Source organism: Medicago truncatula, chromosome 6, assembly GCF_003473485.1.
Source record: "Medicago truncatula cultivar Jemalong A17 chromosome 6, MtrunA17r5.0-ANR, whole genome shotgun sequence".
Classification (NCBI taxonomy): domain Eukaryota; kingdom Viridiplantae; phylum Streptophyta; class Magnoliopsida; order Fabales; family Fabaceae; genus Medicago; species Medicago truncatula.
Window position 1 is genome coordinate 7,264,171 of NC_053047.1, and position 23,568 is coordinate 7,287,738.

General features: G+C 31.8%; 3 protein-coding genes across 3 annotated transcripts; all 3 read left to right on the plus strand.

Annotated features, from left to right (window-relative positions):
* The first annotated feature begins 4,879 nt into the window (after nt 1-4,879).
* On the plus strand, nt 4,880-8,837 carry LOC11422536 (caffeoylshikimate esterase). The gene is made up of 8 exons (XM_003618702.4): nt 4,880-5,318; nt 6,581-6,610; nt 6,838-6,964; nt 7,242-7,388; nt 7,695-7,825; nt 7,910-8,047; nt 8,180-8,278; nt 8,449-8,837. The coding sequence occupies exons 1-8, from the start codon at nt 5,184-5,186 to the stop codon at nt 8,680-8,682; spliced, it is 1,041 nt and encodes a 346-aa protein (XP_003618750.1). The 5' UTR covers nt 4,880-5,183; the 3' UTR covers nt 8,683-8,837.
* Nucleotides 8,838-14,696: 5,859 nt separating this feature from the next.
* Nucleotides 14,697-16,447, plus strand: LOC112422730 (GPI-anchored protein LLG1). Its single transcript, XM_039826813.1, has 4 exons — nt 14,697-14,945; nt 15,048-15,104; nt 15,833-16,165; nt 16,249-16,447. Exons 1-4 carry the CDS (start codon nt 14,864-14,866, stop codon nt 16,278-16,280), a joined length of 504 nt encoding a protein of 167 aa, XP_039682747.1. The 5' UTR covers nt 14,697-14,863; the 3' UTR covers nt 16,281-16,447.
* Nucleotides 16,448-20,643: 4,196 nt separating this feature from the next.
* LOC25495623 (GPI-anchored protein LLG1) lies at nt 20,644-23,035 on the plus strand. Its single transcript, XM_039826842.1, has 4 exons — nt 20,644-20,786; nt 21,395-21,467; nt 21,592-21,648; nt 22,488-23,035. The coding sequence occupies exons 1-4, from the start codon at nt 20,754-20,756 to the stop codon at nt 22,859-22,861; spliced, it is 537 nt and encodes a 178-aa protein (XP_039682776.1). The 5' UTR covers nt 20,644-20,753; the 3' UTR covers nt 22,862-23,035.
* Nucleotides 23,036-23,568: the final 533 nt, after the last annotated feature.

The window sequence follows — 23,568 nt, forward strand, 5'->3', positions numbered from 1 at the left end:
CAAAGTATATGAAATATAATTTATTAAAAGCGAAGCATTTCTAATTTACAGGTGAACATTGGAGATCATACCACAAGTTACAAAATTTGAATATCTTAGGTCTATAGTACAAAACGATGGAGAAATTGAAGGAAATCTAAACCATAAAATTCAAGCTGGATGGTTGAAATTAAGTAGTGCCTCAGGTGCTTTATATGACACAAAAGTACCGTTCAAGTCGAAGGGAATTTTTTTAACGGGTCACGGTAAGATCGACGATGTTGTATGTGATAGAGTGTTGGGCGGTAAATAACCAACAAAAAAATAAATTAAGCATAGCAAGGATAAGGATGCCGTGTTGGATGGGTGGTAAAATTATAAGAGATAGAGTTATAAATGACAACATTAAAGAGAAAGATAGAGATAGTTGGGGGAGGTATTCTTCTATGGTCACATGACCAAATCAATAATGTTTGGACACACACACATAAAAAGATTCTCTTCAAAATATTCAATAATCTTTTTTATCAATTTCGTCTTTAATATTAAAAAAATACTTCTTTATCTATGTGTGACCAAATAGTTTCTTTTTGGTCATGTGACCATATTAGAATTTCTCTAGTTGGGGTAACATCTACATTAGAAAAGATGGTAGAAACTATACTGAAGTGGTTTGAGCACATGGAGAGAAGCCCTTTGATTTTTTTGGTAAGGAGAGTGGATCAGATGGAGATGAGTCAAATCTTTAGAAGTAGAGGAAAACCTATAAAAACTATAAGAGAAACTATCAAGAAAGATCTAAAGATTAATGAATCGGAGAAATACATGATTTTTGATAGGACTCTATGACGTAATTTGATTCATGTAGCTAACCCAATTTAATGAAATAATACTTGATTGGTGTTGTGGTCAATTTCGTCTTACATTAAACCCCAGCAGGAGAAACCAAAGTGTTTGGTTCACGATTTTTTTTATTAATTATGATTAATTAATGCTACTTATTCAACAAATTCGTTGATTGATACTTGTTGATTTTTTGTTATGAGCAATTGCGGAAACAATAGCCAGTCCAATAGCTGGTTTTTTCAAATTGCTACGAAAGAAGAGGAGAAAAAGTGGCCAAACTGTGGGGCAAAAATGGTTAATAAAATTAGGTACACTAAAATCGTACAATTAAAAATGTTTAAAAGTTAAAAGTGTAATTAAGCCAAAACCTTTTTTTTTTTTCCTAGGAATTAAGCCAATAACCAACTTAAGAATTTTTCTAATTACACACTGTATATTCCTGGTTACACCCCAAAATGATAAAATTATCCTTAGATAAAATTTGATTTTCAAAAAGCCTCTTCCTTCTTTTTTGGTTACACTCCAAAATCCCTCTTCTTTCTTTTCTCTTACAAAACGATACTTCTCCAAGCAAGATTTATCCCTTCTATGCAATTTCAAAGAAATTTCGAAGCAAATAAGGTTAACAAGTTGTATTCTTCAATCAATTATGTTTTTCTTGTTATGGGTTCCCTAATTATAAGCTTTTTCTGGGTTCAATTTGTGTTTTTCTTGTTTCTGCGATTATGTGTTTTTCTTTTTCTTGTTCTGCGATTTTTTATTGTAGTTATTTCGAATTTGATTTCGTTTCAATCAGCCCAATTCAATTTTCGGGTTTGTTGTGTGTTCTTCTCCATATGATGAAATCAATTTTAGATTTTGTTACTGCTTCATATTTTCTGTTGCATGATACTTGTTCTTTTTTGTGTTAAGGGATGTTGGTTCACCATATTTTAGCAAAATAGAAGACTTATTTTAAGGTTCCTAGGTTCTCATGTCATTAGATTCACCATTTTAGCATAGTAATAGATTTATCAATATAGTTTAGCATCCTATTCCAACATCTTTATGAACAAATTCGTCAATTTTTTTTTCTTTTTTTTGTGGTGGTTTGGGTTTCAACCTTAGACCTTGCATATATTATGTATTGTCTTTATCAACTGAGCTAAGCTCACGAGGACCGTCATTCATATCTACTCTTATTTGATGATTACGTCTTATATACTTTCAAAAATCAATATATGGAAGTGGTAAACTAAGTTTAAGTATACATACTTAAACTCAATTTAAGTAGGTCATGTAAATTGAGTTTAAGTATACACATGCAAACTTAATTTAAGTAGGTCATGTAAACTTAGTTTAAGTAGGTGATGTAAACTGAGTTTAAGTGTACATACTAAAAATTCAACATTGTTCAATGATTCTACGTAATCTTATTTTAACTATGTACATATAATCTCAGTTTAAGTATTTACATAAACCTACTTAAACTGAATTTAAGTGAACGTTAGCAATGTAAATTGAAACCGTCGTAATAAAGTTGAACAAGAAAAAAAATTGAAACTAGCATCATTGAAAAAGAAGAAGAAATTCACTTACTTATATGCAATCGAGTTTGGATGAGAGATATTTTGATTCACTCTTTAATCTTCCATGTAGATTGATTGAACATGGATGATTGTTTGATCGTTTGTGGGTGAAATTTTAGAGTGGCATTGAATGAAATCAAGGCTTTAAGAAAATTTATATAAAAAGACAATTTTTGTATTATTGTAAACTTTTAAGTAAATTTGAGGTTTAACAAAAAATATATGGGGTGTGAATAGAAAAATTCCTAACGCTACTCAAAAAACATTTTTTTTTTGAACAAGTAAAAATAGATTATCTTAACACTACTATATCAGTCTCCTCAGCACAAGATGTGCCGCAAAACTACTAAAAAACAATCAGTTCACACCAAATACAAAAAGTGTCTATCAAATGTGTAAACACGACAAAGTACTCGACCACCACAAATGTTCACCAAATACAAAGCTTTCCTTTTTTGCTTTCAACCACCACAAAAAAATAATACTTTACTTTGTCTAGTAGTTGATCTATAGAGCATTCTTTCTATTTAAATAATCTATTGTTCCGTTCAGTCCATAAAATCCAAGCCGTAAGAAGCCAAATCAGCTGAAGAAAAGACCTTTACGATTTCAAACCACCTGTATAATTAGTAAACTGAATAGAGTGATTTGAAATATCTTGATGCTCAACACCATCGAAACCAATCCAAAACCGCACTAAAGGCACCCAAAACAAGTGTACGACAAAAACAAGTGACAGACATCCTCTACCTGACCGCTACTCAAAAAACATTATGCAACGTGATGCACGATTCACATGATCAAGAATCAAATCAAATAACTATAGTGCTTATGCATCTTTTTTTTTTTTTGGTGGTGGCTGGGGTTTGAACTCCAGATCTTGCATATATTATGCATTGTCCTTACCAATTGAGCTAAGCTCACGAGGACGGTTATGCATCTTATACAATTGAGGAAACATTTTGTGATTTTCGTATTTTATTTTTATAATTTCTAGAAAAGAAAAAAAGAATCAGATAAAACTCACAAAAGTATCTTTCTCTTAAATTGATTTACTTTTCTAAATAGACAATGTTTAGTTTTTTTTTTTTTTGAGAAGAGAACCCTACACATTTATAATTAAATTTGCTATAAATTAAATTAGCAGTCCTATACTCTCCTATATAGTATGTTCTTTTGGTAAAGTTTCTAATTTTAATTTATTCCTTGGACATTATCTTTACATGTCCACCATCTCTTTGTTTGAACCTAATTCAACGCTTACGGCTAAAATCAGCAACTCATATGGTTGACGTGTTCAAATCAAAATCAAAAATCAAAGTCATGAAACTGAAAAACAAACAAGTTTCCAACTTTAGAAATCCCTGATTCCCTAATCAACTTCCATGGTAAGAAAACTCACCAAAAATACCCCTGGTTCCATTTTTAAATGTTGCGTGTACATTAATTTTTCTTATATACATTTTTGAATTTTTTTTAATGATTAAATAACGTATTATATAATTGATAAACAATAATGAATATTACTTTAAAATGATTAATAAATAATGTTATTTTTAAAATGGTTCAGTAGTCCCTCTCAAAAACAAAGTTTCACTAGTCATATAATAATATATTTATTCTTCAAAAAACAAGTTATTGTCAATGAATGTTTGTGAAAACTTTATTTACATTGTCAATAGGTAATAACTAAATTTATTTTAAAATTATAAATAAATACAAATAAACGGTTTCTTATAAAATAATAGTAAAATAAGTCAGATGGGAATACTTTTTCTTTTTTTGAAAGCATACTTGTCAACTTTTTTGTCTGTCGAAATTTTAGTGCATACTTTTCTCTTTCCAACCTTAGTGATGTTAATATACAAGCTATTTATAATAAAATTTCATGATAGAAATAGTGAAAATCATGTACCAAAAAAAAAAAAAAAAGAAATTTTGAAAATCAAGTTAATATTCTTTTCGTACAAAAAGTGAATATTCTTCTTTTATATTTTTTTTTCTTATGTCATTCCAAGGTTACATTTAATTTAAACTATCGAAATCAAAAATGATTTTTTGACTAATTAAAAAATGTTCACTCACATCAACTTCAACCAAGCTATACAAATAAAAACTTTTTGCACTTTAACCTTATTATAATCAGCATAAGTGGAAAGAACCAATGTATCAGTAACTTTTTTTAATTTTTTTGACTAAATCCAATGTATTAGTAATTAACAAGGCATTTTTAACCTTTCAAAAAAAAAAAAACAAGGCATTTTTAACCTTATTAATAAGTTAAATTCAACTCAATGAAAAAAAAATCATAATTTAATATCTATGGTTCAGAGTATCTCAGTGTGTGTTACACGTATATAAGCATCTTTATTATTATTTTTTGACCAGTCGTATAAGCATCTTTTTTATTTATCTATTATTATTTTTAATATTTTGCGTGTCATTATCCTTTTTATTTTGTTTAAATCCTGACTCAGATTTACCTTAGTTTTCGGATCCTCTTTGTTTGTTTATGAAAAACAAACTAATGATTAATATAAATATCATAACCTACGAAGCTTCATAGATTCCACCTTCTAGTTTTTTTTGGCACATTTCATAATCTAAAACAAATATTCTTTTCACATTAACTTTTTTTATATATTTTTTTCACGTGGTGTATGAGATTTAGTTTCATTTGATTTTGGTTTCTGGGCCATTAAAACAAAGCAAATCAAAGTGTTTAGAATTGTGTAGAATTCAAGGGTGAGAGAGAAAAAGAAAGGTGAAGGTATAAAAAATTTATCAAGGATGAAGAGGTTACCAGGTGTTGATAATGAATTGCAGAAGAAATTGGATGCAAAAATGGATGAAGTTCCTGCTAGAAGACAAGCTCGTGAGGCTTTTAAGGATATTCAGCTTGGTATTGACCATATATTATTTAAGGTATTTGTGTCTTTGCTTTTTGTTTTTGTTGATGGAATAATGAAATTGATGAAATAAATCAAACCCTATTTTTTTTTATTGAATTTTCAAAGTTGGTCTGGTTTTTGTTATTAAATTTTTATTCTTCTTGAGTTTTTGTTTCTGGGAAGATTGCATTTAGTTGGTGATGATTTTTTTAGTGCATTGAAATTGGTGATGTTGTTGATATAACCTTGATTACATACACGTAATTACGCAAAAAAGATATGTCTAGTATCTGATACATGTTACGGTATAATATCAAATATCAAATAATTACATTTAAATAATTTATTTTTCAAATTTATTGTCAATATCAACGTGTTAGTTTTTGATGTCGTGTTTGGTATATGTGTCTGTGTCATAGACATAGTTTTAGGTTTGAGGTTTTAGTAGAAGGTTGTTTTGAGATCATGTCCCTTAATATGGTTACGTAGGGTTGAGTTAATACATTGACTTTCAGATTGGTAGTTGGTGGTACTTCTTACTCCTAAGAGGGTAGGTGAAACTTGAAAGAGAGAGAGGAACTGTTCTAGTTTCTAGCTATTTAATGATAGGTAGTACTGTACTTTTCATCTTCCAATAAAAAAAATTCTCCATGTTTTTTATGTGCACCTGTACTTACATAAATATTCAATTTAGTCCGTCAAAACTCGAACACCATATTCTCCTCAACTGTTACATTTCGGTCTCAATTCTTTATTTGTTTGAAACCCGTAATATAACGGTTGAGAAAGATGTTGTGTTAAAGCCAATTGAGTCGATATTAATATGTTATTAATTTATTATAAATAAGATAAATGTTACCAACAACACATTTTCTATTATCACTTTTTGTTCAGTCACATCCTACAAATATTTTACAATTTTTTATTCAATTACATAAAAAATTTGTTTAATATTTTTAATTAAGTGTGAGAGAGGGGATTGGTTTATTATCAAACATGGTTCTGTACTAGACATTGTGTTACTGTTTGATTTATGTGATTGACTTTATCTGATTAATTAAAAAAAAGCTTTTGTTGTTATTGTTGTATTCAATGTGGCATGTTTTGTTTTACTCTAATTGCATCATATGTACTTCCTTAATCCTTTATTTTGGCTTTAACATTTTGCATCACATCACATTATTTGGGAAGGGAATGGTTACTTATTTTATCTGATGTGCTATTTAACTTGAAGATAGTAAATTTTATTTCATTTAAATATAAACAACAATAATTTTGTTTGTTTATGTTTTGCAGACTCCATGTGATGGATTAGAGATGAAAGAGGTAAATAGTTTAGTTTGAAATGGTAAATATACAATTTGGTCTTGAAGTTGTATGGTATATCACTAATAATTTGAGAAATTGAAAGTGATGGAATGAAACCACATGTGTCAGACCGAGACGTTCAATCTGAAGTATCAGTACTACATAGTTCATCAAGTTCACCTTATCATTGTTCCTTGTTATTAATATAATATGATAACATAATGTATGTGTATGCTTTGAAACAGTCTTATGAGGTGAACTCAAAAGGGATTGAGATCTTTTGGAAAAGTTGGCTTCCTAAGGAATCTAAGCCAAAAGCAGCAGTATTTTTCTGTCATGGATATGGAGACACTTGCACTTTTTTCTTTGAAGGCATGTAACTGATATTCAGAACTTATGATAGCTATAAGCTATGAAGCATGGATACAAACACAAATACCAGACACGACACAGACACCGACACGTCGGCACTGCTAATAATTTGAGAAAATCACATAATTTAGTGTAATTATATGTGTCGGTGTAGTGTCAGACACGTGAGACATGCCTAATCCGAGGAGTTTCCGTGCTTCATAGGCTATAAGTAACTAAATTGAGTTATCTTGTGGATTATCAACTCAATCATGTGTTACATTGGAACCATTTGCAGGAATAGCTAGAAAACTTGCATCATGTGGATATGGAGTTTTTGCTATGGATTATCCAGGATTTGGTCTTTCAGAAGGTCTTCATGGCTATATTACTAGTTTTGATCAGCTTGTTGACGATGTCATTGAGCAGTACTCCAAAATCAAAGGTACTTAGGTTCTATTTGGATAAACAACTAATTAATCGTGTATATATCATTAGCGTTTAATCGTTTATCATATACGTGTTTATGTACAACATTTTCTATAACAAAAGAAAAACTCGAACTGTTTTTGTGTAAGTTAAAAGCTGTTTCATAAGCTAGTCTGATGCGCTTATGGAAGTAAATGAAAACAGCTCATAAACTTAGGCGGCGGAGTTTAAATCCCCTCGAAGACCGTTGTAAAATGCTAAGGTTTGGTGCTATGAAGTAACTAAGGTATTGAAGCTAAGGTTTGGTTTATTTGTATGACAGAAAATCCGGAGTTCAAGTCTCTTCCATGCTTTCTTTTCGGCGAATCTATGGGCGGAGCTGTTGCGTTGAAGACACACTTCAAACAACCTAAAGCATGGAATGGTGCAATTCTTTGTGCACCAATGTGTAAAGTAATTTTTCTCAACCACAGTCATGGTTAAGAGTTGTGAAATGGTTTGTTTATAACCTACATTTAACCTGCAACTTTTTCGTAGATTTCAGAGAAAATGGTTCCACCAAAGTTGGTTGTAAAAATGCTAATTGCTATGTCCAATGTTCTTCCAAAGAATAAGATGGTCCCGACAAATGATATAGGAGATGCAGCATTCAAAGATCCAAAGAAGAGGGAACAGGTTCGTAGGCCTAACAATGATGCCTCCTTTTCGCGCTAATTTCCTTTCTGACATACTTTTGATGCATTATTTTTTGGTTAATATGTTTATTAGCAACTTCTTGACAGTGACACTTATCTAATGTCTATGCAGACACACTATAATGTTATTAGTTACAAGGATAAACCGCGCCTGCGGACTGCTGTAGAACTGCTTAAAACTACTGAAGAAATCGAACAAAAATTGGAAGAAGTATGTACTCAACTTGTCACTCATGCATCTACATTTTCTTGTTACACTTGTACCGCGTTGTTTATAAAAAATAACCTGCATTATCGACATGTTATGTTTTGTGACGTATATTTCTATTATAAGTGTAAAGAAAATTTATTAATTTTGACATGTAATGACTATGTTTATAGGTGACTCTACCATTATTCATTCTTCATGGAGAAGCTGACACAGTGACTGATCCATCAGTGAGCAAAGCATTGTATGAAAAAGCAAGCTCTTCAGACAAGAAACTTGAGCTTTACAAAGATGCTCAACATGCCCTAATTGAGGGTGAGTCTGATGAAACAATTACTCAAATTCTTGGTGACATCATTTCTTGGCTTGATGAACATAGCTTGAAACATAATATTGAAACTTCCTAGTTAAGAAAGAAACAAACACAATCAATCTTGTTCTTTTACAATATTTTTTTGTTACATGATCAAAGTCATGTTGTATATGAATAAATATATAACGTTTATTCTTTATTACATATATGAAAAAAAAAGGTTAAGTTATACCTTATGTTTAAATTTCACTTGGGTTCTTCAAGTTTTTTTCTTTTCATTTTGGTCACTTAAATTTTAGAGAAAATTACTCCTCTCTCCCTTCAAAAATAATAATATTGCAACCCGTCCACCCCTCATGTTTCATAATATACACAATCATCACATCAAAGATGTTGAATTAAATGTTTTGATTCAAATTTATATTCTGCCCATTTTTTTTTTTTGCACGGTCATATCTTCTATCTTCTTCTTTCCATTATCAAGAATTCATTCCGTCAAACATTGTCACGGCGATGTTAATATGTTCGCTTAATTTTTAACAAGTTGTGTGGAAAAGATATTTTGTACTCTTCTATTGTCGATGTTTGTGTTGGAGTTTCGAAATGACGGGTGGATTATGCGGAGACCTACTTTGAAGCTTGGGAGACAAGCAAGAAAATATAACTACTCCTTTGATGGCCAAGAAAATCGATAAATGAATTAGGCAAAAAAATATTATTTTTGTAAAATAAAAAATTGTTTAACAAGGTTAAAAGAGGCAAAAGTTATGGTGCATAAGTTATTTCCTTATGCACCGTGCATAAACACATCACAATCATCAGATTTCTTTTATTTTGAACAAAAATGGTTTTGGCTCACTTTGGGGGTGTAGGAAGCAATTATGTTGGGATTTATGCACGGTACATAAGGATTTCCTTATGCACCATAACCACTCCCGTTAAAAGAAGGTTAAAGAAATAATATCTATTTGATCAAGATAAAATAGATATTATAAAGAGTAGGGTTTTAAACTACAGCAGTGATCGATCAAGATAAAATTTATATCTATTTTACAAAGGCCCCAGTTAAGGTAAAATCCCTCGATCAATTGAGTCACCACACTGTAAAAAGTTGGTGCAATTTATACAAATGTCCCAATTTTACACACTAGAAGATCCATCGGAAAGGTTTGTGAGTACATGATTGTGTGAGCTCTCTGCAACCCTTCATAAATGGTGGATACAGTTTCGCTTACTTTGACGATGGATTCAAACCTTTATCAATAAAATTTATTTATTGAAAAAAAAGATTGATGGAGTTTAATACAAGGAATTATAGAAATTTTGTTATAGTTTCATTAATTTGAAAGAAGCATACGACAAGTATTTAGAGAAGTGTTATGGAATACTCAAGCAATGAAATGCACGAGAGTTAACAATACGGTATAGTGTATGAATACAATGTATAAATACCATACAAAACATCTACTACTATTCAAATTTGACCTAAATCAACTCGGCTTCACACTTTTGAGGCCAAATTCATTGGAGAATTGCTGTTTTGACATCAATTGTTTTTTAAAAATGTATGGAAATAACAAAAAAAATCAACCGTAGTTAACTATTGTCGGATTTTTTTTGTCATTTACATGAGTTTTTGGGAAATTATTGTTGTGAGAATAACAACTCTCAATCCACTGATACATAGTTTCAAATACGGTAAACGTAAAATCAGGTGATTGAACTAAAGTAGTTAATAAGCTTCTTTTAAGCCGAATTATTCGGAAAACTCGAGTTTAATTTCTGATAGAAACAATTTTTAGTTAAACGAACTTTGCTTACATCCCAGATGAATTTCAAATTATCAAAGTCACATTCCCTTGAAAACTGAAGAGTTAGCACCAAAAAAATATGCTAGACACAAACCTTTTCGATGTTTATGGTTCTTGTAGGAAAAATTGTTAATGATTAATATTTTATAATCTGTGCATAATTATTTACATCTTTTTCTCCATTTTTTTTAGGAAAACTAACTTATATCATTTCATTAAATAGTAAATCAGTAATATTTGGAATCTCATCAAAGATACGGAAGCTATGATGGAATTTGGTTGCCTTGGCTAATTCATGGGAATCTTCATTTGCTTGCCTCCTAATAAACTCAACATGAGAGTTTGTTAAATATGATTTACTGAATTGGATACTAGTATCCATAATGGAACCAAACTCGGTGATATCTCCCAGGCCTTTGTTAAAAGAATCAGCTACTATTTTTTAATCAACCTCAAAATCAACATTTGTGAGCCGAAGTTCATGAATCCACCAAATTGTATGGTAAATTCCCAAAGCTTCTCTAACGTCAACTGATCATAATGGGGTAAACCAGATGGTTTTTGAGTAAACATGGTTTCCTACTGAATCTCGAGTGCATATGCCTATACCTACCTTATTATTGGAGTTAGAAAATGAGGCATCAACATTACATTTAAGCCTACCACACATTGGCTTCTTCCATCTGATATATCTATTCCTGTTATTCGAATTATGGTTAGCATGTTGGTGAAGACCTGTAGTTGAAGACCTGAGGGATTTTGCTTACGATTAGCTATACTCTACCCTTCTAGGAGATGCTTGGATCTTTCTAGGATTGTAACGCTCGACCCTGACATATGTTGCCATAACTTAAGGTTTTCGAGCTTTCTAGATCTCCACATTATGGTAACAATAGTCACTACTCGATATTGAATATGATGTCTGCGCGTTATCAAAATGATTTAGAGATTGTGCAATCAAATGCCAAGCATCACTCCATACATCAATTGCTGTCTTGCAATGAAAAATATGTGGTAGCCATCCTCATGGGGGTCGTTACACATGACACAAGCTAATGAACAGTTGACGCCTCTCTTTTGTAGCCTTACACTCGTAGGTAAACAGTCTCTACAGACTCTCCACACCAAGTTCTTGACTTTTTAAGGTACTTTCAGCCTCCATATACCACTCCAGTACTCGAGTTTCCGTAAATAAGCATTATTGAAAATGTCTTCAATGAAAATGTGGTAAGCACTTCTAACAAAGTAACATCTATTCTTTTCGGCCTTCCAAACCAATCTATCCATATGAACTTGTTGGTGCAAGGGAGTATTTAAAATATTTTGTTACAAACAAGTATCGAACTAGTTATTCATTCCAAACTTTAGTAATTTGATCAATCAAATGTCCCACTGAATAAGATTGGAGGGCCAACAAGGGGAATAATGGACCCTGTCCCTATCCATGGCTCACCAACAATAGACACCTTACCTGGCAACCACCTAAGCGCTAAAAATACTACGCCAAACAAAGCTTGGATTATGTCCCAATTTCTATTTCAGATAACTATTATTAGGGTAATACCGGGCTTTGAAGATTCTTGAAACTAAACTGTTCGAATCAGTTTGTAGTTTGTAGTTTCCAACCTTGTTTTCCAAGTATTGCAATATTAAAGGCTGCCAAATCTTTGAAACCCATACCATCATGATTTATGTACAGTGATAACTTTTCCCAAGATAACCAATGCAACCCTTTGTTACTTGCACCCCCATGTCCCAACAAGAAGCCATTCATCATTTTTTTCAATTTCATCCAGGAGTGTATTTTGAAATCTGAAGATACTTATAACATAAGAAGGAATAACTTGAAGAACAAATTTGATCATGACTTCCTTACTTGCTTTGGACAAACACTTGCTGCTCTAACTGTTGGTTTTCAGTCAGACTCTTTCCTTAATGAAGCTAAATGTTGCTTTTTTGCTGTGCCTCACCATTGATGGCAATCCATGATACTTCTAAGTGCCTAAAATCGTACGCACCTGGCGATGGATTGTTGCAACGGTTCTTGGACATTCCTACTATAGAATATTTCGGACATAGGAAGGCTGATAGCTTGACCCAATGGTTCCTCATACCTTTTTAAAATCCGATTCATCACATGAGCTTGGCTTTCCTCTGCTTAGAAGAACATGAAACGACCATCAACAAACAATAAATGAGACACCACCGGGACACTACGACAAATACGTACACCTTGAAGTTCCCCTATATTTTCAACATATTTAATCAATGTTGATAAGCCTTCAACACACAAAATGAATAAGTAAGGTGATAGAGGGTCTCCTTGCCTCAACCCGCACCCTGGGATGATAGGACCCACCATATCTTTGTTCACAATGACTAAGTAGTCAACTGATTCTACACACATCATGATCCATCCAACCCACTTATCAGAGAACCTCATTTTGCACATTACATCTTTGAGATAAGACCATTCTATCCCGTCATATGCTTTACTAATGTCTAACTTTAGTGCAACACTTTTCTCATTACCTCTCGTCTTCGTCTTCATATAATGGAACAACTCGATAGTCATCAGTAAATAATTACTAGTTTTGGGACACTATTTGTTCCAAAAAAGAGAACGGAGGTTTGGGGGTGCGGAGGATAAGGGAGTTTAATTTGGCGTTACTTGTTAAATGGTGTTGGAGGATTAGGGTTGAAAATAGGAGTTTGTGGTATAGAGTTTTAGCATCACGATACGGGGAGGTAGGAGGAATAATCGATGAGGAGGGCGATTTAACTCTGTTTGGTGGAATAATTTGATTAATATTAAAAATGGGGCTGGTGTGGGAATTGGTCGGTGGTTTGATGCTAATGTTGGGCGACAGGTAGGAGATGGTACACAAACTTTATTTTGGTGGGATCCTTGGATTGATGGCATGGTTTTGAAAAATAGCTTTAGTCGCCTTTTTGATCTTGCTACTAATAAAATGGCAACGGTGGCTGATATGTATTCACTTGGGTGGGGGGAGGAGGGTGAAGCTTGGAAGTGGCGGCGTCGGTTGTTAGCTTGGGAGGAGGGGAAGGTGCGGGAGTGTTGTGATATTTTAACTAATATTGTTTTGCAGTCTAATCATTCTGACAGGTGGATTTGGCATTTACATTCATCCAACAAATATAACGTCACAAGTGCTTATAATTACTTGTTGTCTTCAACGAATAACAACTTGGCAGCTGATCACATAACTGAAATTTGGAATAAGGAAGTGCCTTTAAAAGTCAGTCTCCTTGCTTGGCGTCTGCTTCTTAATAGATTACCAACAACAGACAATTTAGTTAAAAGACAAATTATACAACCAAATGCTCAAGTTTGTGTGGGCGGATGTGGCATGTTAGAAGACGCAGAGCACTTATTCTTCTCTTGTGATTTTTTTGGTAAACTGTGGTATGGTATTTCTCACTGGCTTAGGTTCCATATAGTGTTTTCTAAACATGTGTCAGATCATTTGTATCAATTTGGCACCTTAGGCGGGTTTTCCAAAAGCAACCGCTCAGCTTTTAATCTCATATGGCTTTCTTGTGTGTGGGTGATTTGGATAGAAAGAAACACTCAGGTCTTTCATCAAAAAGAGGCCTCGTTCATTCAATTACTAGATAAAATTAAACTTCAATCATACTGGTGGCTGAAAGCGAACCGTCCTACCTTTGCTTTTTCCTACCATTTGTGGTGGTTGAACCCTTTACCTTGTCTGGGTATTTATCTGTAATGGGGTGATTTTGTCATTTGATCTTTTATTTTTATTTTTTGTTACCCTTTGTTCTGTGGTTGTAATTTGATACTCTTTCAGCTGGGGTTTTTGCACTTCTTGTGCTAAAATTTCCAGACTTCAGTATTATATTCCATTTTAACTTCTTCAAAAAAAATAAAATTACTAGTGCATTATTGAGAATGGATCTACGAGGCACAAAAATAACATTGTTATCCCTAAAAATAACACTGTTACTCATTAGTCAATAATATTTTTAGTGAATATTTCAATTATGCATAAAAATTAATTTTATACCTGATAGTTAATTATAAATTAATATTAGATTTAGAAGATATACAAGATCGTGTATCTTTGAAAATATTATTTTCTTACATAATGTTAAAAAAATACAGCACTATGATTATATAATTTGATTATTAACTTTTTTTTTTTTGGATCAAATTGTGAATAAGTTATAACAACATAGCTATATTTTAGTAGTAGTTACATTACCAAAAAATAACTACTAAATGCAAAGGAAACATGCGGAGAGCCATTAAAACATTGCCAAATCTAACAAACAATCCAATTTCATTTCCACCACAATTCATGCAATGTCACCATCTTCCCTTTCATCTCTCCCAAACCAAGAACAAGAAAAACAAAAGGAAACACCCCTTCAAAGGAAAATAGAAAATTTTAAAACAAAAATTTTGTGAGAGTGAAAGAGAAAATGGGTTCATATACCTTCTTCTCTTCCATTCTCTATTTTTTCCTCCTAGCCACATTGGTCTCATCTTCCCAATTCATATCTGGTACATTAATTTTTTAATATGATCAATCATGCATATTTAGATATTCATGTTTATTAAAATTGGTTTATATTGGTTTGAGTTTTTGTTTTTGTTTTGACACAGATGGCATATTTGGGTCTGGAGCATCTAGTGGACGTGCCCTCCTACAAGCTAAGAAACGTAATTAACATTTTTGTTATGAATGTGTCTCTTTTGATTTTACTTCTAGTTTTATCTTATATAGGTCATGGTCTTCATTCATCTTCAATTTATTTATGGTTTTCATTCATCTTCAATATGGGTTTGCTTTGAATTAAAATTAAGAAATCATAATGTAACAAGGTACCTTAAATGATGTTGGTTCCATTGATGATAAATTGTTTTTTTTTTTGTTTGATTAAAATATGATCATCTAATTTCATTAGCAATATAATCATAAACTTGGTATTTTTTTCTCATGATATGTGCAATTAACAAATTTGTTCATTATATTGACAATTCTCCATTTAGAGGGTGTTGTTTAATACCATGGTTGGGAAAATTATTTCCATGAATTAAGAGGAAATAACCTCATTTAGAGGGAATTGAGCAAAATTATTATTATTTTTTTATCTTGAAAACTCATTTAACTCTAGGAATATAGAAATGATTTTGTTCATATGTGGATCGACAATAATTTTGGTGGCATCGCAGTGTGCCGTTACACTTTAAAATTTACAACAAAATATTGTGTCACCGTAATTTCGTCAAACTCATCATGACTTCAAACATATACCTAGAAGATACATATTTACTCTATACTTTCCTTTTCATTTTTTCAATACCAAACTTCTTTTGTAGTTTTTCAATCAATTGTTGATCCAATAAGTGAATTATTTTTTATTAAAAAAACTTGTTGAATTGTGCAGCTTGTGGAATTAATTTTGAGACTCAGAACTACACAATCCTAACAAGTCAATGTAAAGGACCACAATACCCTCCAAAGGTTTGCTGTGATGCATTCAAACAATTTGCTTGTCCACATGTTGATGAGATCAGTGACTTGACAACTGATTGTTCTAATGTTATGTTTAGTTACATAAATCTTTATGGAAAATATCCACCTGGCTTATTTGCTAATCAATGCAAAGAAGGAAAAGAAGGTCTTGATTGTGAAAATGTTAAGATAACTAATACTACTAACCCTTCTAGTAGTGTTCATGTGGCTGCTCCTCATTCTATGTTGATAGTTTCAATTGTTGGTTTCTTTGGATTTATTTTCCATTTGTTCTAAAGGGTAAAAATGTCAAGGAAAAAAAATTCTCTTGTATCAAATGAGGTGCAGGTTTCTTTGGATTTATTTTCCATTTGTTCTAAAGGGTAAAAATGTCAAGGAAAAAAAAATCTCTTGTATCAAATGAGGTGCACCTTTCATGTGTAATGGTGGATAATTTTATTTTCAGAACAAGCAAGAAAAGTATATTGATTATTAATTATTGAAGTTTTATATGTTTATTTTGTTGTATGTACTTGATTATTATAAAGTACAATGTGTGGATTCGGGTAAATGGATTCTCTGCAGTTAAATAGTGACCGCAGAAAGATCTCAACCATTTGATTTCGATCAGTAGTTTATACTTATGATGTTTTTGATTTATTTGTTGGCCTTTGGCTAGCTTGGTACATGTTTGGGTTTTTTTTACCTAAATTTTGCTGAAACTTGATTTAAGAGGATATTGCTTTTGCAAAATTCAGTTTGTGAAATGAAATTCATTAATGTTTGCAAACTTTAATCCAAACATGTAAACTGCATGATAACTATGATATGATGCAATTATCATTTACTAAAATTTCACTTAATTGCTAGCACAATTCTCTAAAAGAATTAGTAAATCCCTAAGACATGTCAAGTGATAAAATTTGTCACTAGGTTTATTTTAAAAGTGTTGCCCTTTTATTAATTTTTACAATAGTTAAAATATACATACACATTGTCTTAGAAAAGGATAACTCATTTTATTTCATAAAAAATAATAGAGAAAATATAATTTAAAGGGTAGTAAAAAGTATTGGGGCTAGATCAGTTGCTTCGCATTCGACCATTGGGCAACAAAGGGAAAAATCTGTGTATGAGCTTGAATAAGATGACCAAGACTGTCATGAAAACAAATATTAATACCAAACCTCCCTTCACGTTGAAAAAGAGCACAATCAATGTTACACTCGAGTCATTGATTCATTGGCTTTGTCCATGTTGTACAAAGAGGGGGAATGTGTGCATCATCAAGAACATGATTGCACAACATCTAATCCCAAACCATATCTAATGTTAGGCTTCAAGTGGTGGTTACATTAACATGATTTGGTCCACACAAACAAGCATTACGTGAGCGTCAAATACTCCACAAAATAGACAAAAAGCGAAAGATTTTCAGCATCAAGATTTGTAAGGATATTGAAAATAGATGAGGGGTACAATATCAGTCGATTTATGTTGCATAACACAAATCAATTGACATTGTACCTCTCATCTTTGCAAATTGAAGAGGACATGAAGGAAACATTGAAGCATTCTTGAAATGTGTCTTGTAGTCGTCAATTAACATTCCCTCCAATTTTACCTTTATAAGTACTAGTTCAATTCTCTAAAGAGGTACATCTTTGAGACACATCAAGGGATATGTTTTGTTATAATTTCTTGTACAGATGATGATTAATTGTAAAAGAATGAATTTTTCATCAATAATATCAATTTTTTTTTATTTTTTTATTTATTTTTTATAAAAGTTGTCCTTTTTATTCTCATTTTTACAATAGTTTAAAAGAAACATACGTATATCTTTGTCATCAATTTTTAAGGTTTTTTTGACGGAAGACTACGTCGAACCAATTACAAAAATAACTTAAAAGACCAATTCATTACAAACGTGAAATTTAAAGGATCCATCGTGTAATTTGGTATATATATATATATATATATAAGTTTAAAAGTTCTGGAGAGGGGGAGAAAATCTACCATGGTCACAAATATAAATGAATAGTGTTTGGCGACATAAACATCAATTTTTTATTTTCCTAATAATAAAAAAGAAATCAATAATAAAATGAATTAGTCTTTTAAAAAAAAGGTTTTTGATGTATGTGTGTGACCAAATACTATTCATTTATATTTGTGTCAATACTAGAAATCTAGAATGCCTTTGGAGAGGGGTTATCTGTTGCATAATCAATAATACTCCCTCCGTCCCTTAATAAATGATTCAGTTGACAATATAGATTATTGACTTAACATACTTTGACCATACTTTTATACTAATTCATAAAGATAAATAATATCATGTAAGATGTAGTTGGATTCGTCTCGATGAGTATTTTTAAAATATTAAATTTTTATAATTTTTTTTAGTAGAAAATTGAAGATATCAAAGATAAAACATATGCATTGGTATGTGTGTCAGAGTCAACTAGATCATTTAGGGACGGAGGGAGTAATAACGATCCTGTAATCAAAAGGGTAAAGATCCTCTCCATTTATAACTTTTTCCATTTGTTGCAATTTGGAGAGAGATAGACAAAAAAAAATAAGTGGTGGGTCCTATCACTAAGTGGATCCCACCATCATTATTTTCTATGTGTCTATCTCTCTCCAAATTGCAACAAATGAAAAAAATTATAAATAGAGAGGATCTTGATCCCTCAAAAAAGTGCACTAGTCAACTCTCAAATAAAAGGTCATGAGAGATATAAGTGGCCACCGTAATGAATTGTTTCTTTGCTTTTCTTTTTGACAAAGATCAAGCACATTCAGCTGTCCAATAAACGACTGAATTAGTAGACTCACAACATACATAAACTTGAATGATAAAAAATGTTGTATGTTCTCTGTCACACTTTTTGTAATAATCGTTATTGTTCACTTGAGTTAATCCCACCAGTTGAGAAATTTTATTTCAACATCACAAATATATCACTATAGCCAACACAACTTTAATCGTGATTGAGAGAAAGAGAGAGAAAAAAAACAATAAAACACACAAAAGCGTAACATTATGTAGTGTTTGACAACATTTGTGTTGTCAAAATATCATTTGTGAACTAATTTGACAATATTTATTTTGGAGGAGCGACAATATTTTTCTTTGTAGGATTAAATATGGTTCTGGACATCCAGAAGTCCTAGCTCAACTGGTAAAATGTCGAAATTGTTAGGCCGGATGCCATGACTAGGGTTCGAACCTTGGTACCTCCACTTGTGTGTGTGAGTTTATAATGGCTTTGCCATTTCGTCTATCTACCAAAAAAAAAAAAAATGGTTCTGGACCATCCACAACTCCTAGCTCAACTGGAAAAATGCCGAAATTGTTAGGCCGGGTGCCATGATCGGGGTTCGACCCTGTGAGTTTATAATGACTTTATCATTTCGTCTATCTACAAAAAAAAAAAAAATATTGTTCTGGACCGGTCAAATAACTAGACCCAATTGCTTGAGGCCAATAACAAACCAAGCCCAAATGCTGCATTTAACTATTTACTCTCAACACACCCCTTCTTCATAGGGGGGGGGGGGGGGGTGCTCGGAGCAACTGAGACCTGTTCAAACGAACAATAACGTCTCTTTCCCACGTTCTCGCGAATATCTCACCGACGGTTACACTTTTTCCGATTTCGTAACCGCGGGACCCACATGTGCCATTACAACGGCTCTGCATTCACCCACCTCTATAAATAGGAGGCTTCTCGCAACCTCCAAGGTAGATTCTCTTTTCACTCTCAAACCCCCCATTATGAACCTCTACTGACTTGAGCGTTAGAGTGTCTGCAGGTACATACTCCCCATTCGGTCCAATGCTCACTGAAGTACTCTCACCACCGTGAACCACCACATTAAAGAAAGCACCGCCAGCCACCTTCTGATCATGTACGATCAAATGTGACATGGATTTTAAGAATTTGGATCGTCTTGTGTCAAAAAAAAAAAAAGAACTTGGATCGTCTTCTTGAGAGGTCAATTTAAAGAGAGAAAGGGAGAAAAAACAAAGAAATTGATGTAGTTGTTTTAATGACAAATATTAGTAATTAGTTGTTAGTATTAACTTTTCTTCTTTATACGAGTTCGAACCAGGACCTCAAACTACATATCTTTTACTTCAATTAGTTGAACTATCCAACTTCATAAACATACTGATGTATACTTTAATCATTAAATTATCTATTCTCTCTAAATGGATGGCTGAAGTATGTGAGATGATTGAAACTTGAATTTCAAATCCATATTTTGTACTCTTTTGAGAATCACACATTTGATATTGTCATGTAATTAATTTGGACCGTCAAATGAAAATGGGAGACCAAGTACTGACTTAAACAATAGAGTCTAAAATACACAATTGAAATATGAGTGGTCCAATCTTGATTCAAAGGTCTACATCAACAAATACATAAATGTAGAAAATTCAAAAACATAAATTTTACAAAATAATGTACTAGAATAAATATAAATATATAAAAAATAAGGTACACTTAAACTCTTTTTGATCACGTGAATGTTGTCAAGTAGTATTACTTGGCAATTTTTTTGGTGTTTAGTGCATTTACCTGTCCCTCCATAATACTCAAACTCACTTTTTTCAGTTAACGGACACTTACTTTACTTACCATTTTTCATCCTCTTTTTTTAGGTGTGACATTCAATAATTTTTTGGTAACAATATTTGTTTTGGTAACAAGACATTCAAGTACTTTGTTTTCTTCCCTAAAAAAAAAAAAAAGTACTTTGTTTTCTCATCAAATTGAAAGTGTTTGTTTATTGTTGCTGATTTCAATATTGTGTTCCTTTGTTTTGCTTCAACCATGGGTTTATCTTCTTGCTTTTGCCATTCCAAGGTACATTTTTTTGTGTTTGATATGATCTTAGTGTTTCTTATTTTATCTCCTCTTTTTTTTTTTTGGTTGAGATTTTTGTATTTATGCATTTTTGTTTTTTTAGTTCTTGTTTCAATCTGTAAAATCCCGAACTTGATTAATGAAAATGGGTATTTGTTTTTTTTTTTTCTTTTGAGGAAAAAAAGGGTATTTGTGTATCTTATGATATTTGGGATAGTTTTTTTTTTTTTTTTTTTTTTTTTTTACCATTCTATGGATAAATGTTGTAGAATCCACCCGTTTAACCGGATCCTAGTTGCATTGCAGTCTAACTAAACCATATTCAACTCAACTCGGGTGGAATCATGGTTGATTCTACCGATTTTTATATGTTCGCATATTTTAATTTATTTTCATTTTTCTCTCTGTTTATTTTACTATGATTATTTATTTATTTGTCATTTGGTTTAAATATAATTGAATCAATTGAACTATGATCCGAAAGTTTCATTGATTATTTTATAGTAGTTAGGAATTTTTTTTAATTGTGATGTAAGATATAAACATCAATCACTTTGAGTTTATCTATTATTCTTCTAATGTAAAAATTTCATGTTTGTATATTTCAGTTGGTGAATGTTGCTTCCATTCTCTATTTTTTCCTCCTCATCACATTGGCCTCCTCTTCCCCATTTCCATCCGGTATACAATAATTTCCTATTAATTTACAACTTTTTTCAATGATGCAAAGTGTCATATGATCAATTTGGTTTAGTTTGGTTTCAATTTTTTTTATTAAAAATCTGGTTTCAATTTGTTTACATAGATAACATATTTGAGTCTGCTGCATCCACTGGCCGTGCCCTCCTACAAGACTTAAAAGGTAATTAACAAATTTGTGATGCATGTTTCTCTTTATATTTTACTTTTAGTTTTATCCTATATAAATTGTTTTTTGTTTTAATTCTTTCTCAACATGGATTTACTTTCAATTATCATAATGTAACAAAAGTACCTTAAGTCTTGTTGGTTCCATTGATCTTAAGGCCGGCGTGAAGGTAAGACTACTAAAACTCTTGAGTTTTAAAAAACTCATGTGTTGTCAAAGTTTTTTTGAAAGATATTGAACGTTTAGTTCATTGTTGCTCTCGCACTCCACCTGACTCCTCAACAATTAGTATTAGAGTTATGGTACAGTTAGTTGAAGGAGTGAAAGTGAGATCTTAGTGCAGATCAAATCTAGTTATGTAGGTGACTCACACTTATAAGGGAGAGAGATTGTTGAAATTTAAATGTGAGTGGTTAGTTAAACATCGACTAAGAATGAAAGAAATGTATGATATATAAAAGAAGTGGGTTCTATTTCAAATGTCTCAAGGTTTTGTATAAATATATGGTGTCATAGAATGCGAGTGAGATGCACCTTTCTTGTAAGACGGTGGAGAACAAAAATCGCAGGTGCAATTTCAACCCCTCGCCCGTTGGCTTAAATCTTTTTATTTTTATATATTTATTGTTTCCACTGTTTTTTTTACAAAAAAACCTAAAATAATAATAAAAATCAACACAACAATATTGTGTCATGTTTAATATTTCAATAATAACAAGAAAAATTAAAAATTAAACAAAAAATATTTATTTTATTTTTTCAATGCCAAAATTCTTTTGTAGTTTTCCATTTATGCCAATAATTGAAGAAAACAAACTTTTGAAATTGTGCAGCTTGTAAAGTTGATTTTGAGAACCAGAACTACACATTCATAACAAGCCAATGTAAAGCACCAAGATACCCTCCAAAGTCTTGTTGTGAGGCATTCAAACAATTTGCTTGTCCATTTGCTGATGAGCTCAATGACTTGACAACTGATTGTGCTGCAGTTATGTTTGGTTACATAAATGCTTATGGAAAATATCCACTTGGATTATTTGCTAGTGAGTGCAGAGAAGGGAAAAAAGGTCTTGATTGCAGCCTAGTAAAATATTCAAACAATAGTTCTAAGTCTAACACTACTAGTAGTGTTCTTGTGGCTGCTCCTCACTCTATGATGTTGATTTCAATTGTTGGTTTCTTTGGATTTATTTTTCATTTGTTTTGAAGGCTGAAAATGTGAAGAAAAAAACCATCTAGTGTATTAATTGAAAAATTATGTTTTAGGACAATCTTTGTAAGAATGTGAGTGAGATGCACCTTTCATGTGTGATGGTGAAGAATTTTATATTCAGAACAAGAAAGAAAGTACATTAAATATTGGGGTTATATATGTTGTTTAGTTTTCTTTCTGCCATTTACTTGGTTACTACAAAGTACAAGGTGTTTTAAAATGAGTTTTCATCTCGTTAGAAAAGTTAGCTTATAGGATAAAGGTTCATAAGCGCATTTATAGATTCAACAAACTGAAAATAGGAGCGATTTGAGACTACAATACAATTTCAAAACCCACCACCACGTCTGGTGCGAGTCTTTTGTCTAATTATCACATTGCAATCTTTAAACCGACCCTAAAATCACATTAGATGGGCTTGAATCACATTTCAAAAACCAGCTCAAATGACGAGATTGTTAAAACATAATTATACATTCAACATCTTCGAAACTTGAGCAATGTGAGACTCTAATACAACTTTAATAATGTGGATTTAGGAAATGAATTTTCTGAATTCAAATAGTGATTATAGAAAGATCTTAGTCATTTAATTTTGATCAATAGTTTACAATGTTTTTTTTTCATTTGTAGAATTTTGAATAGACTTAATTGTAGTTTTAGTCCTCATGCTTTTATTTTTTTCTTTGGAATTTGTCTCC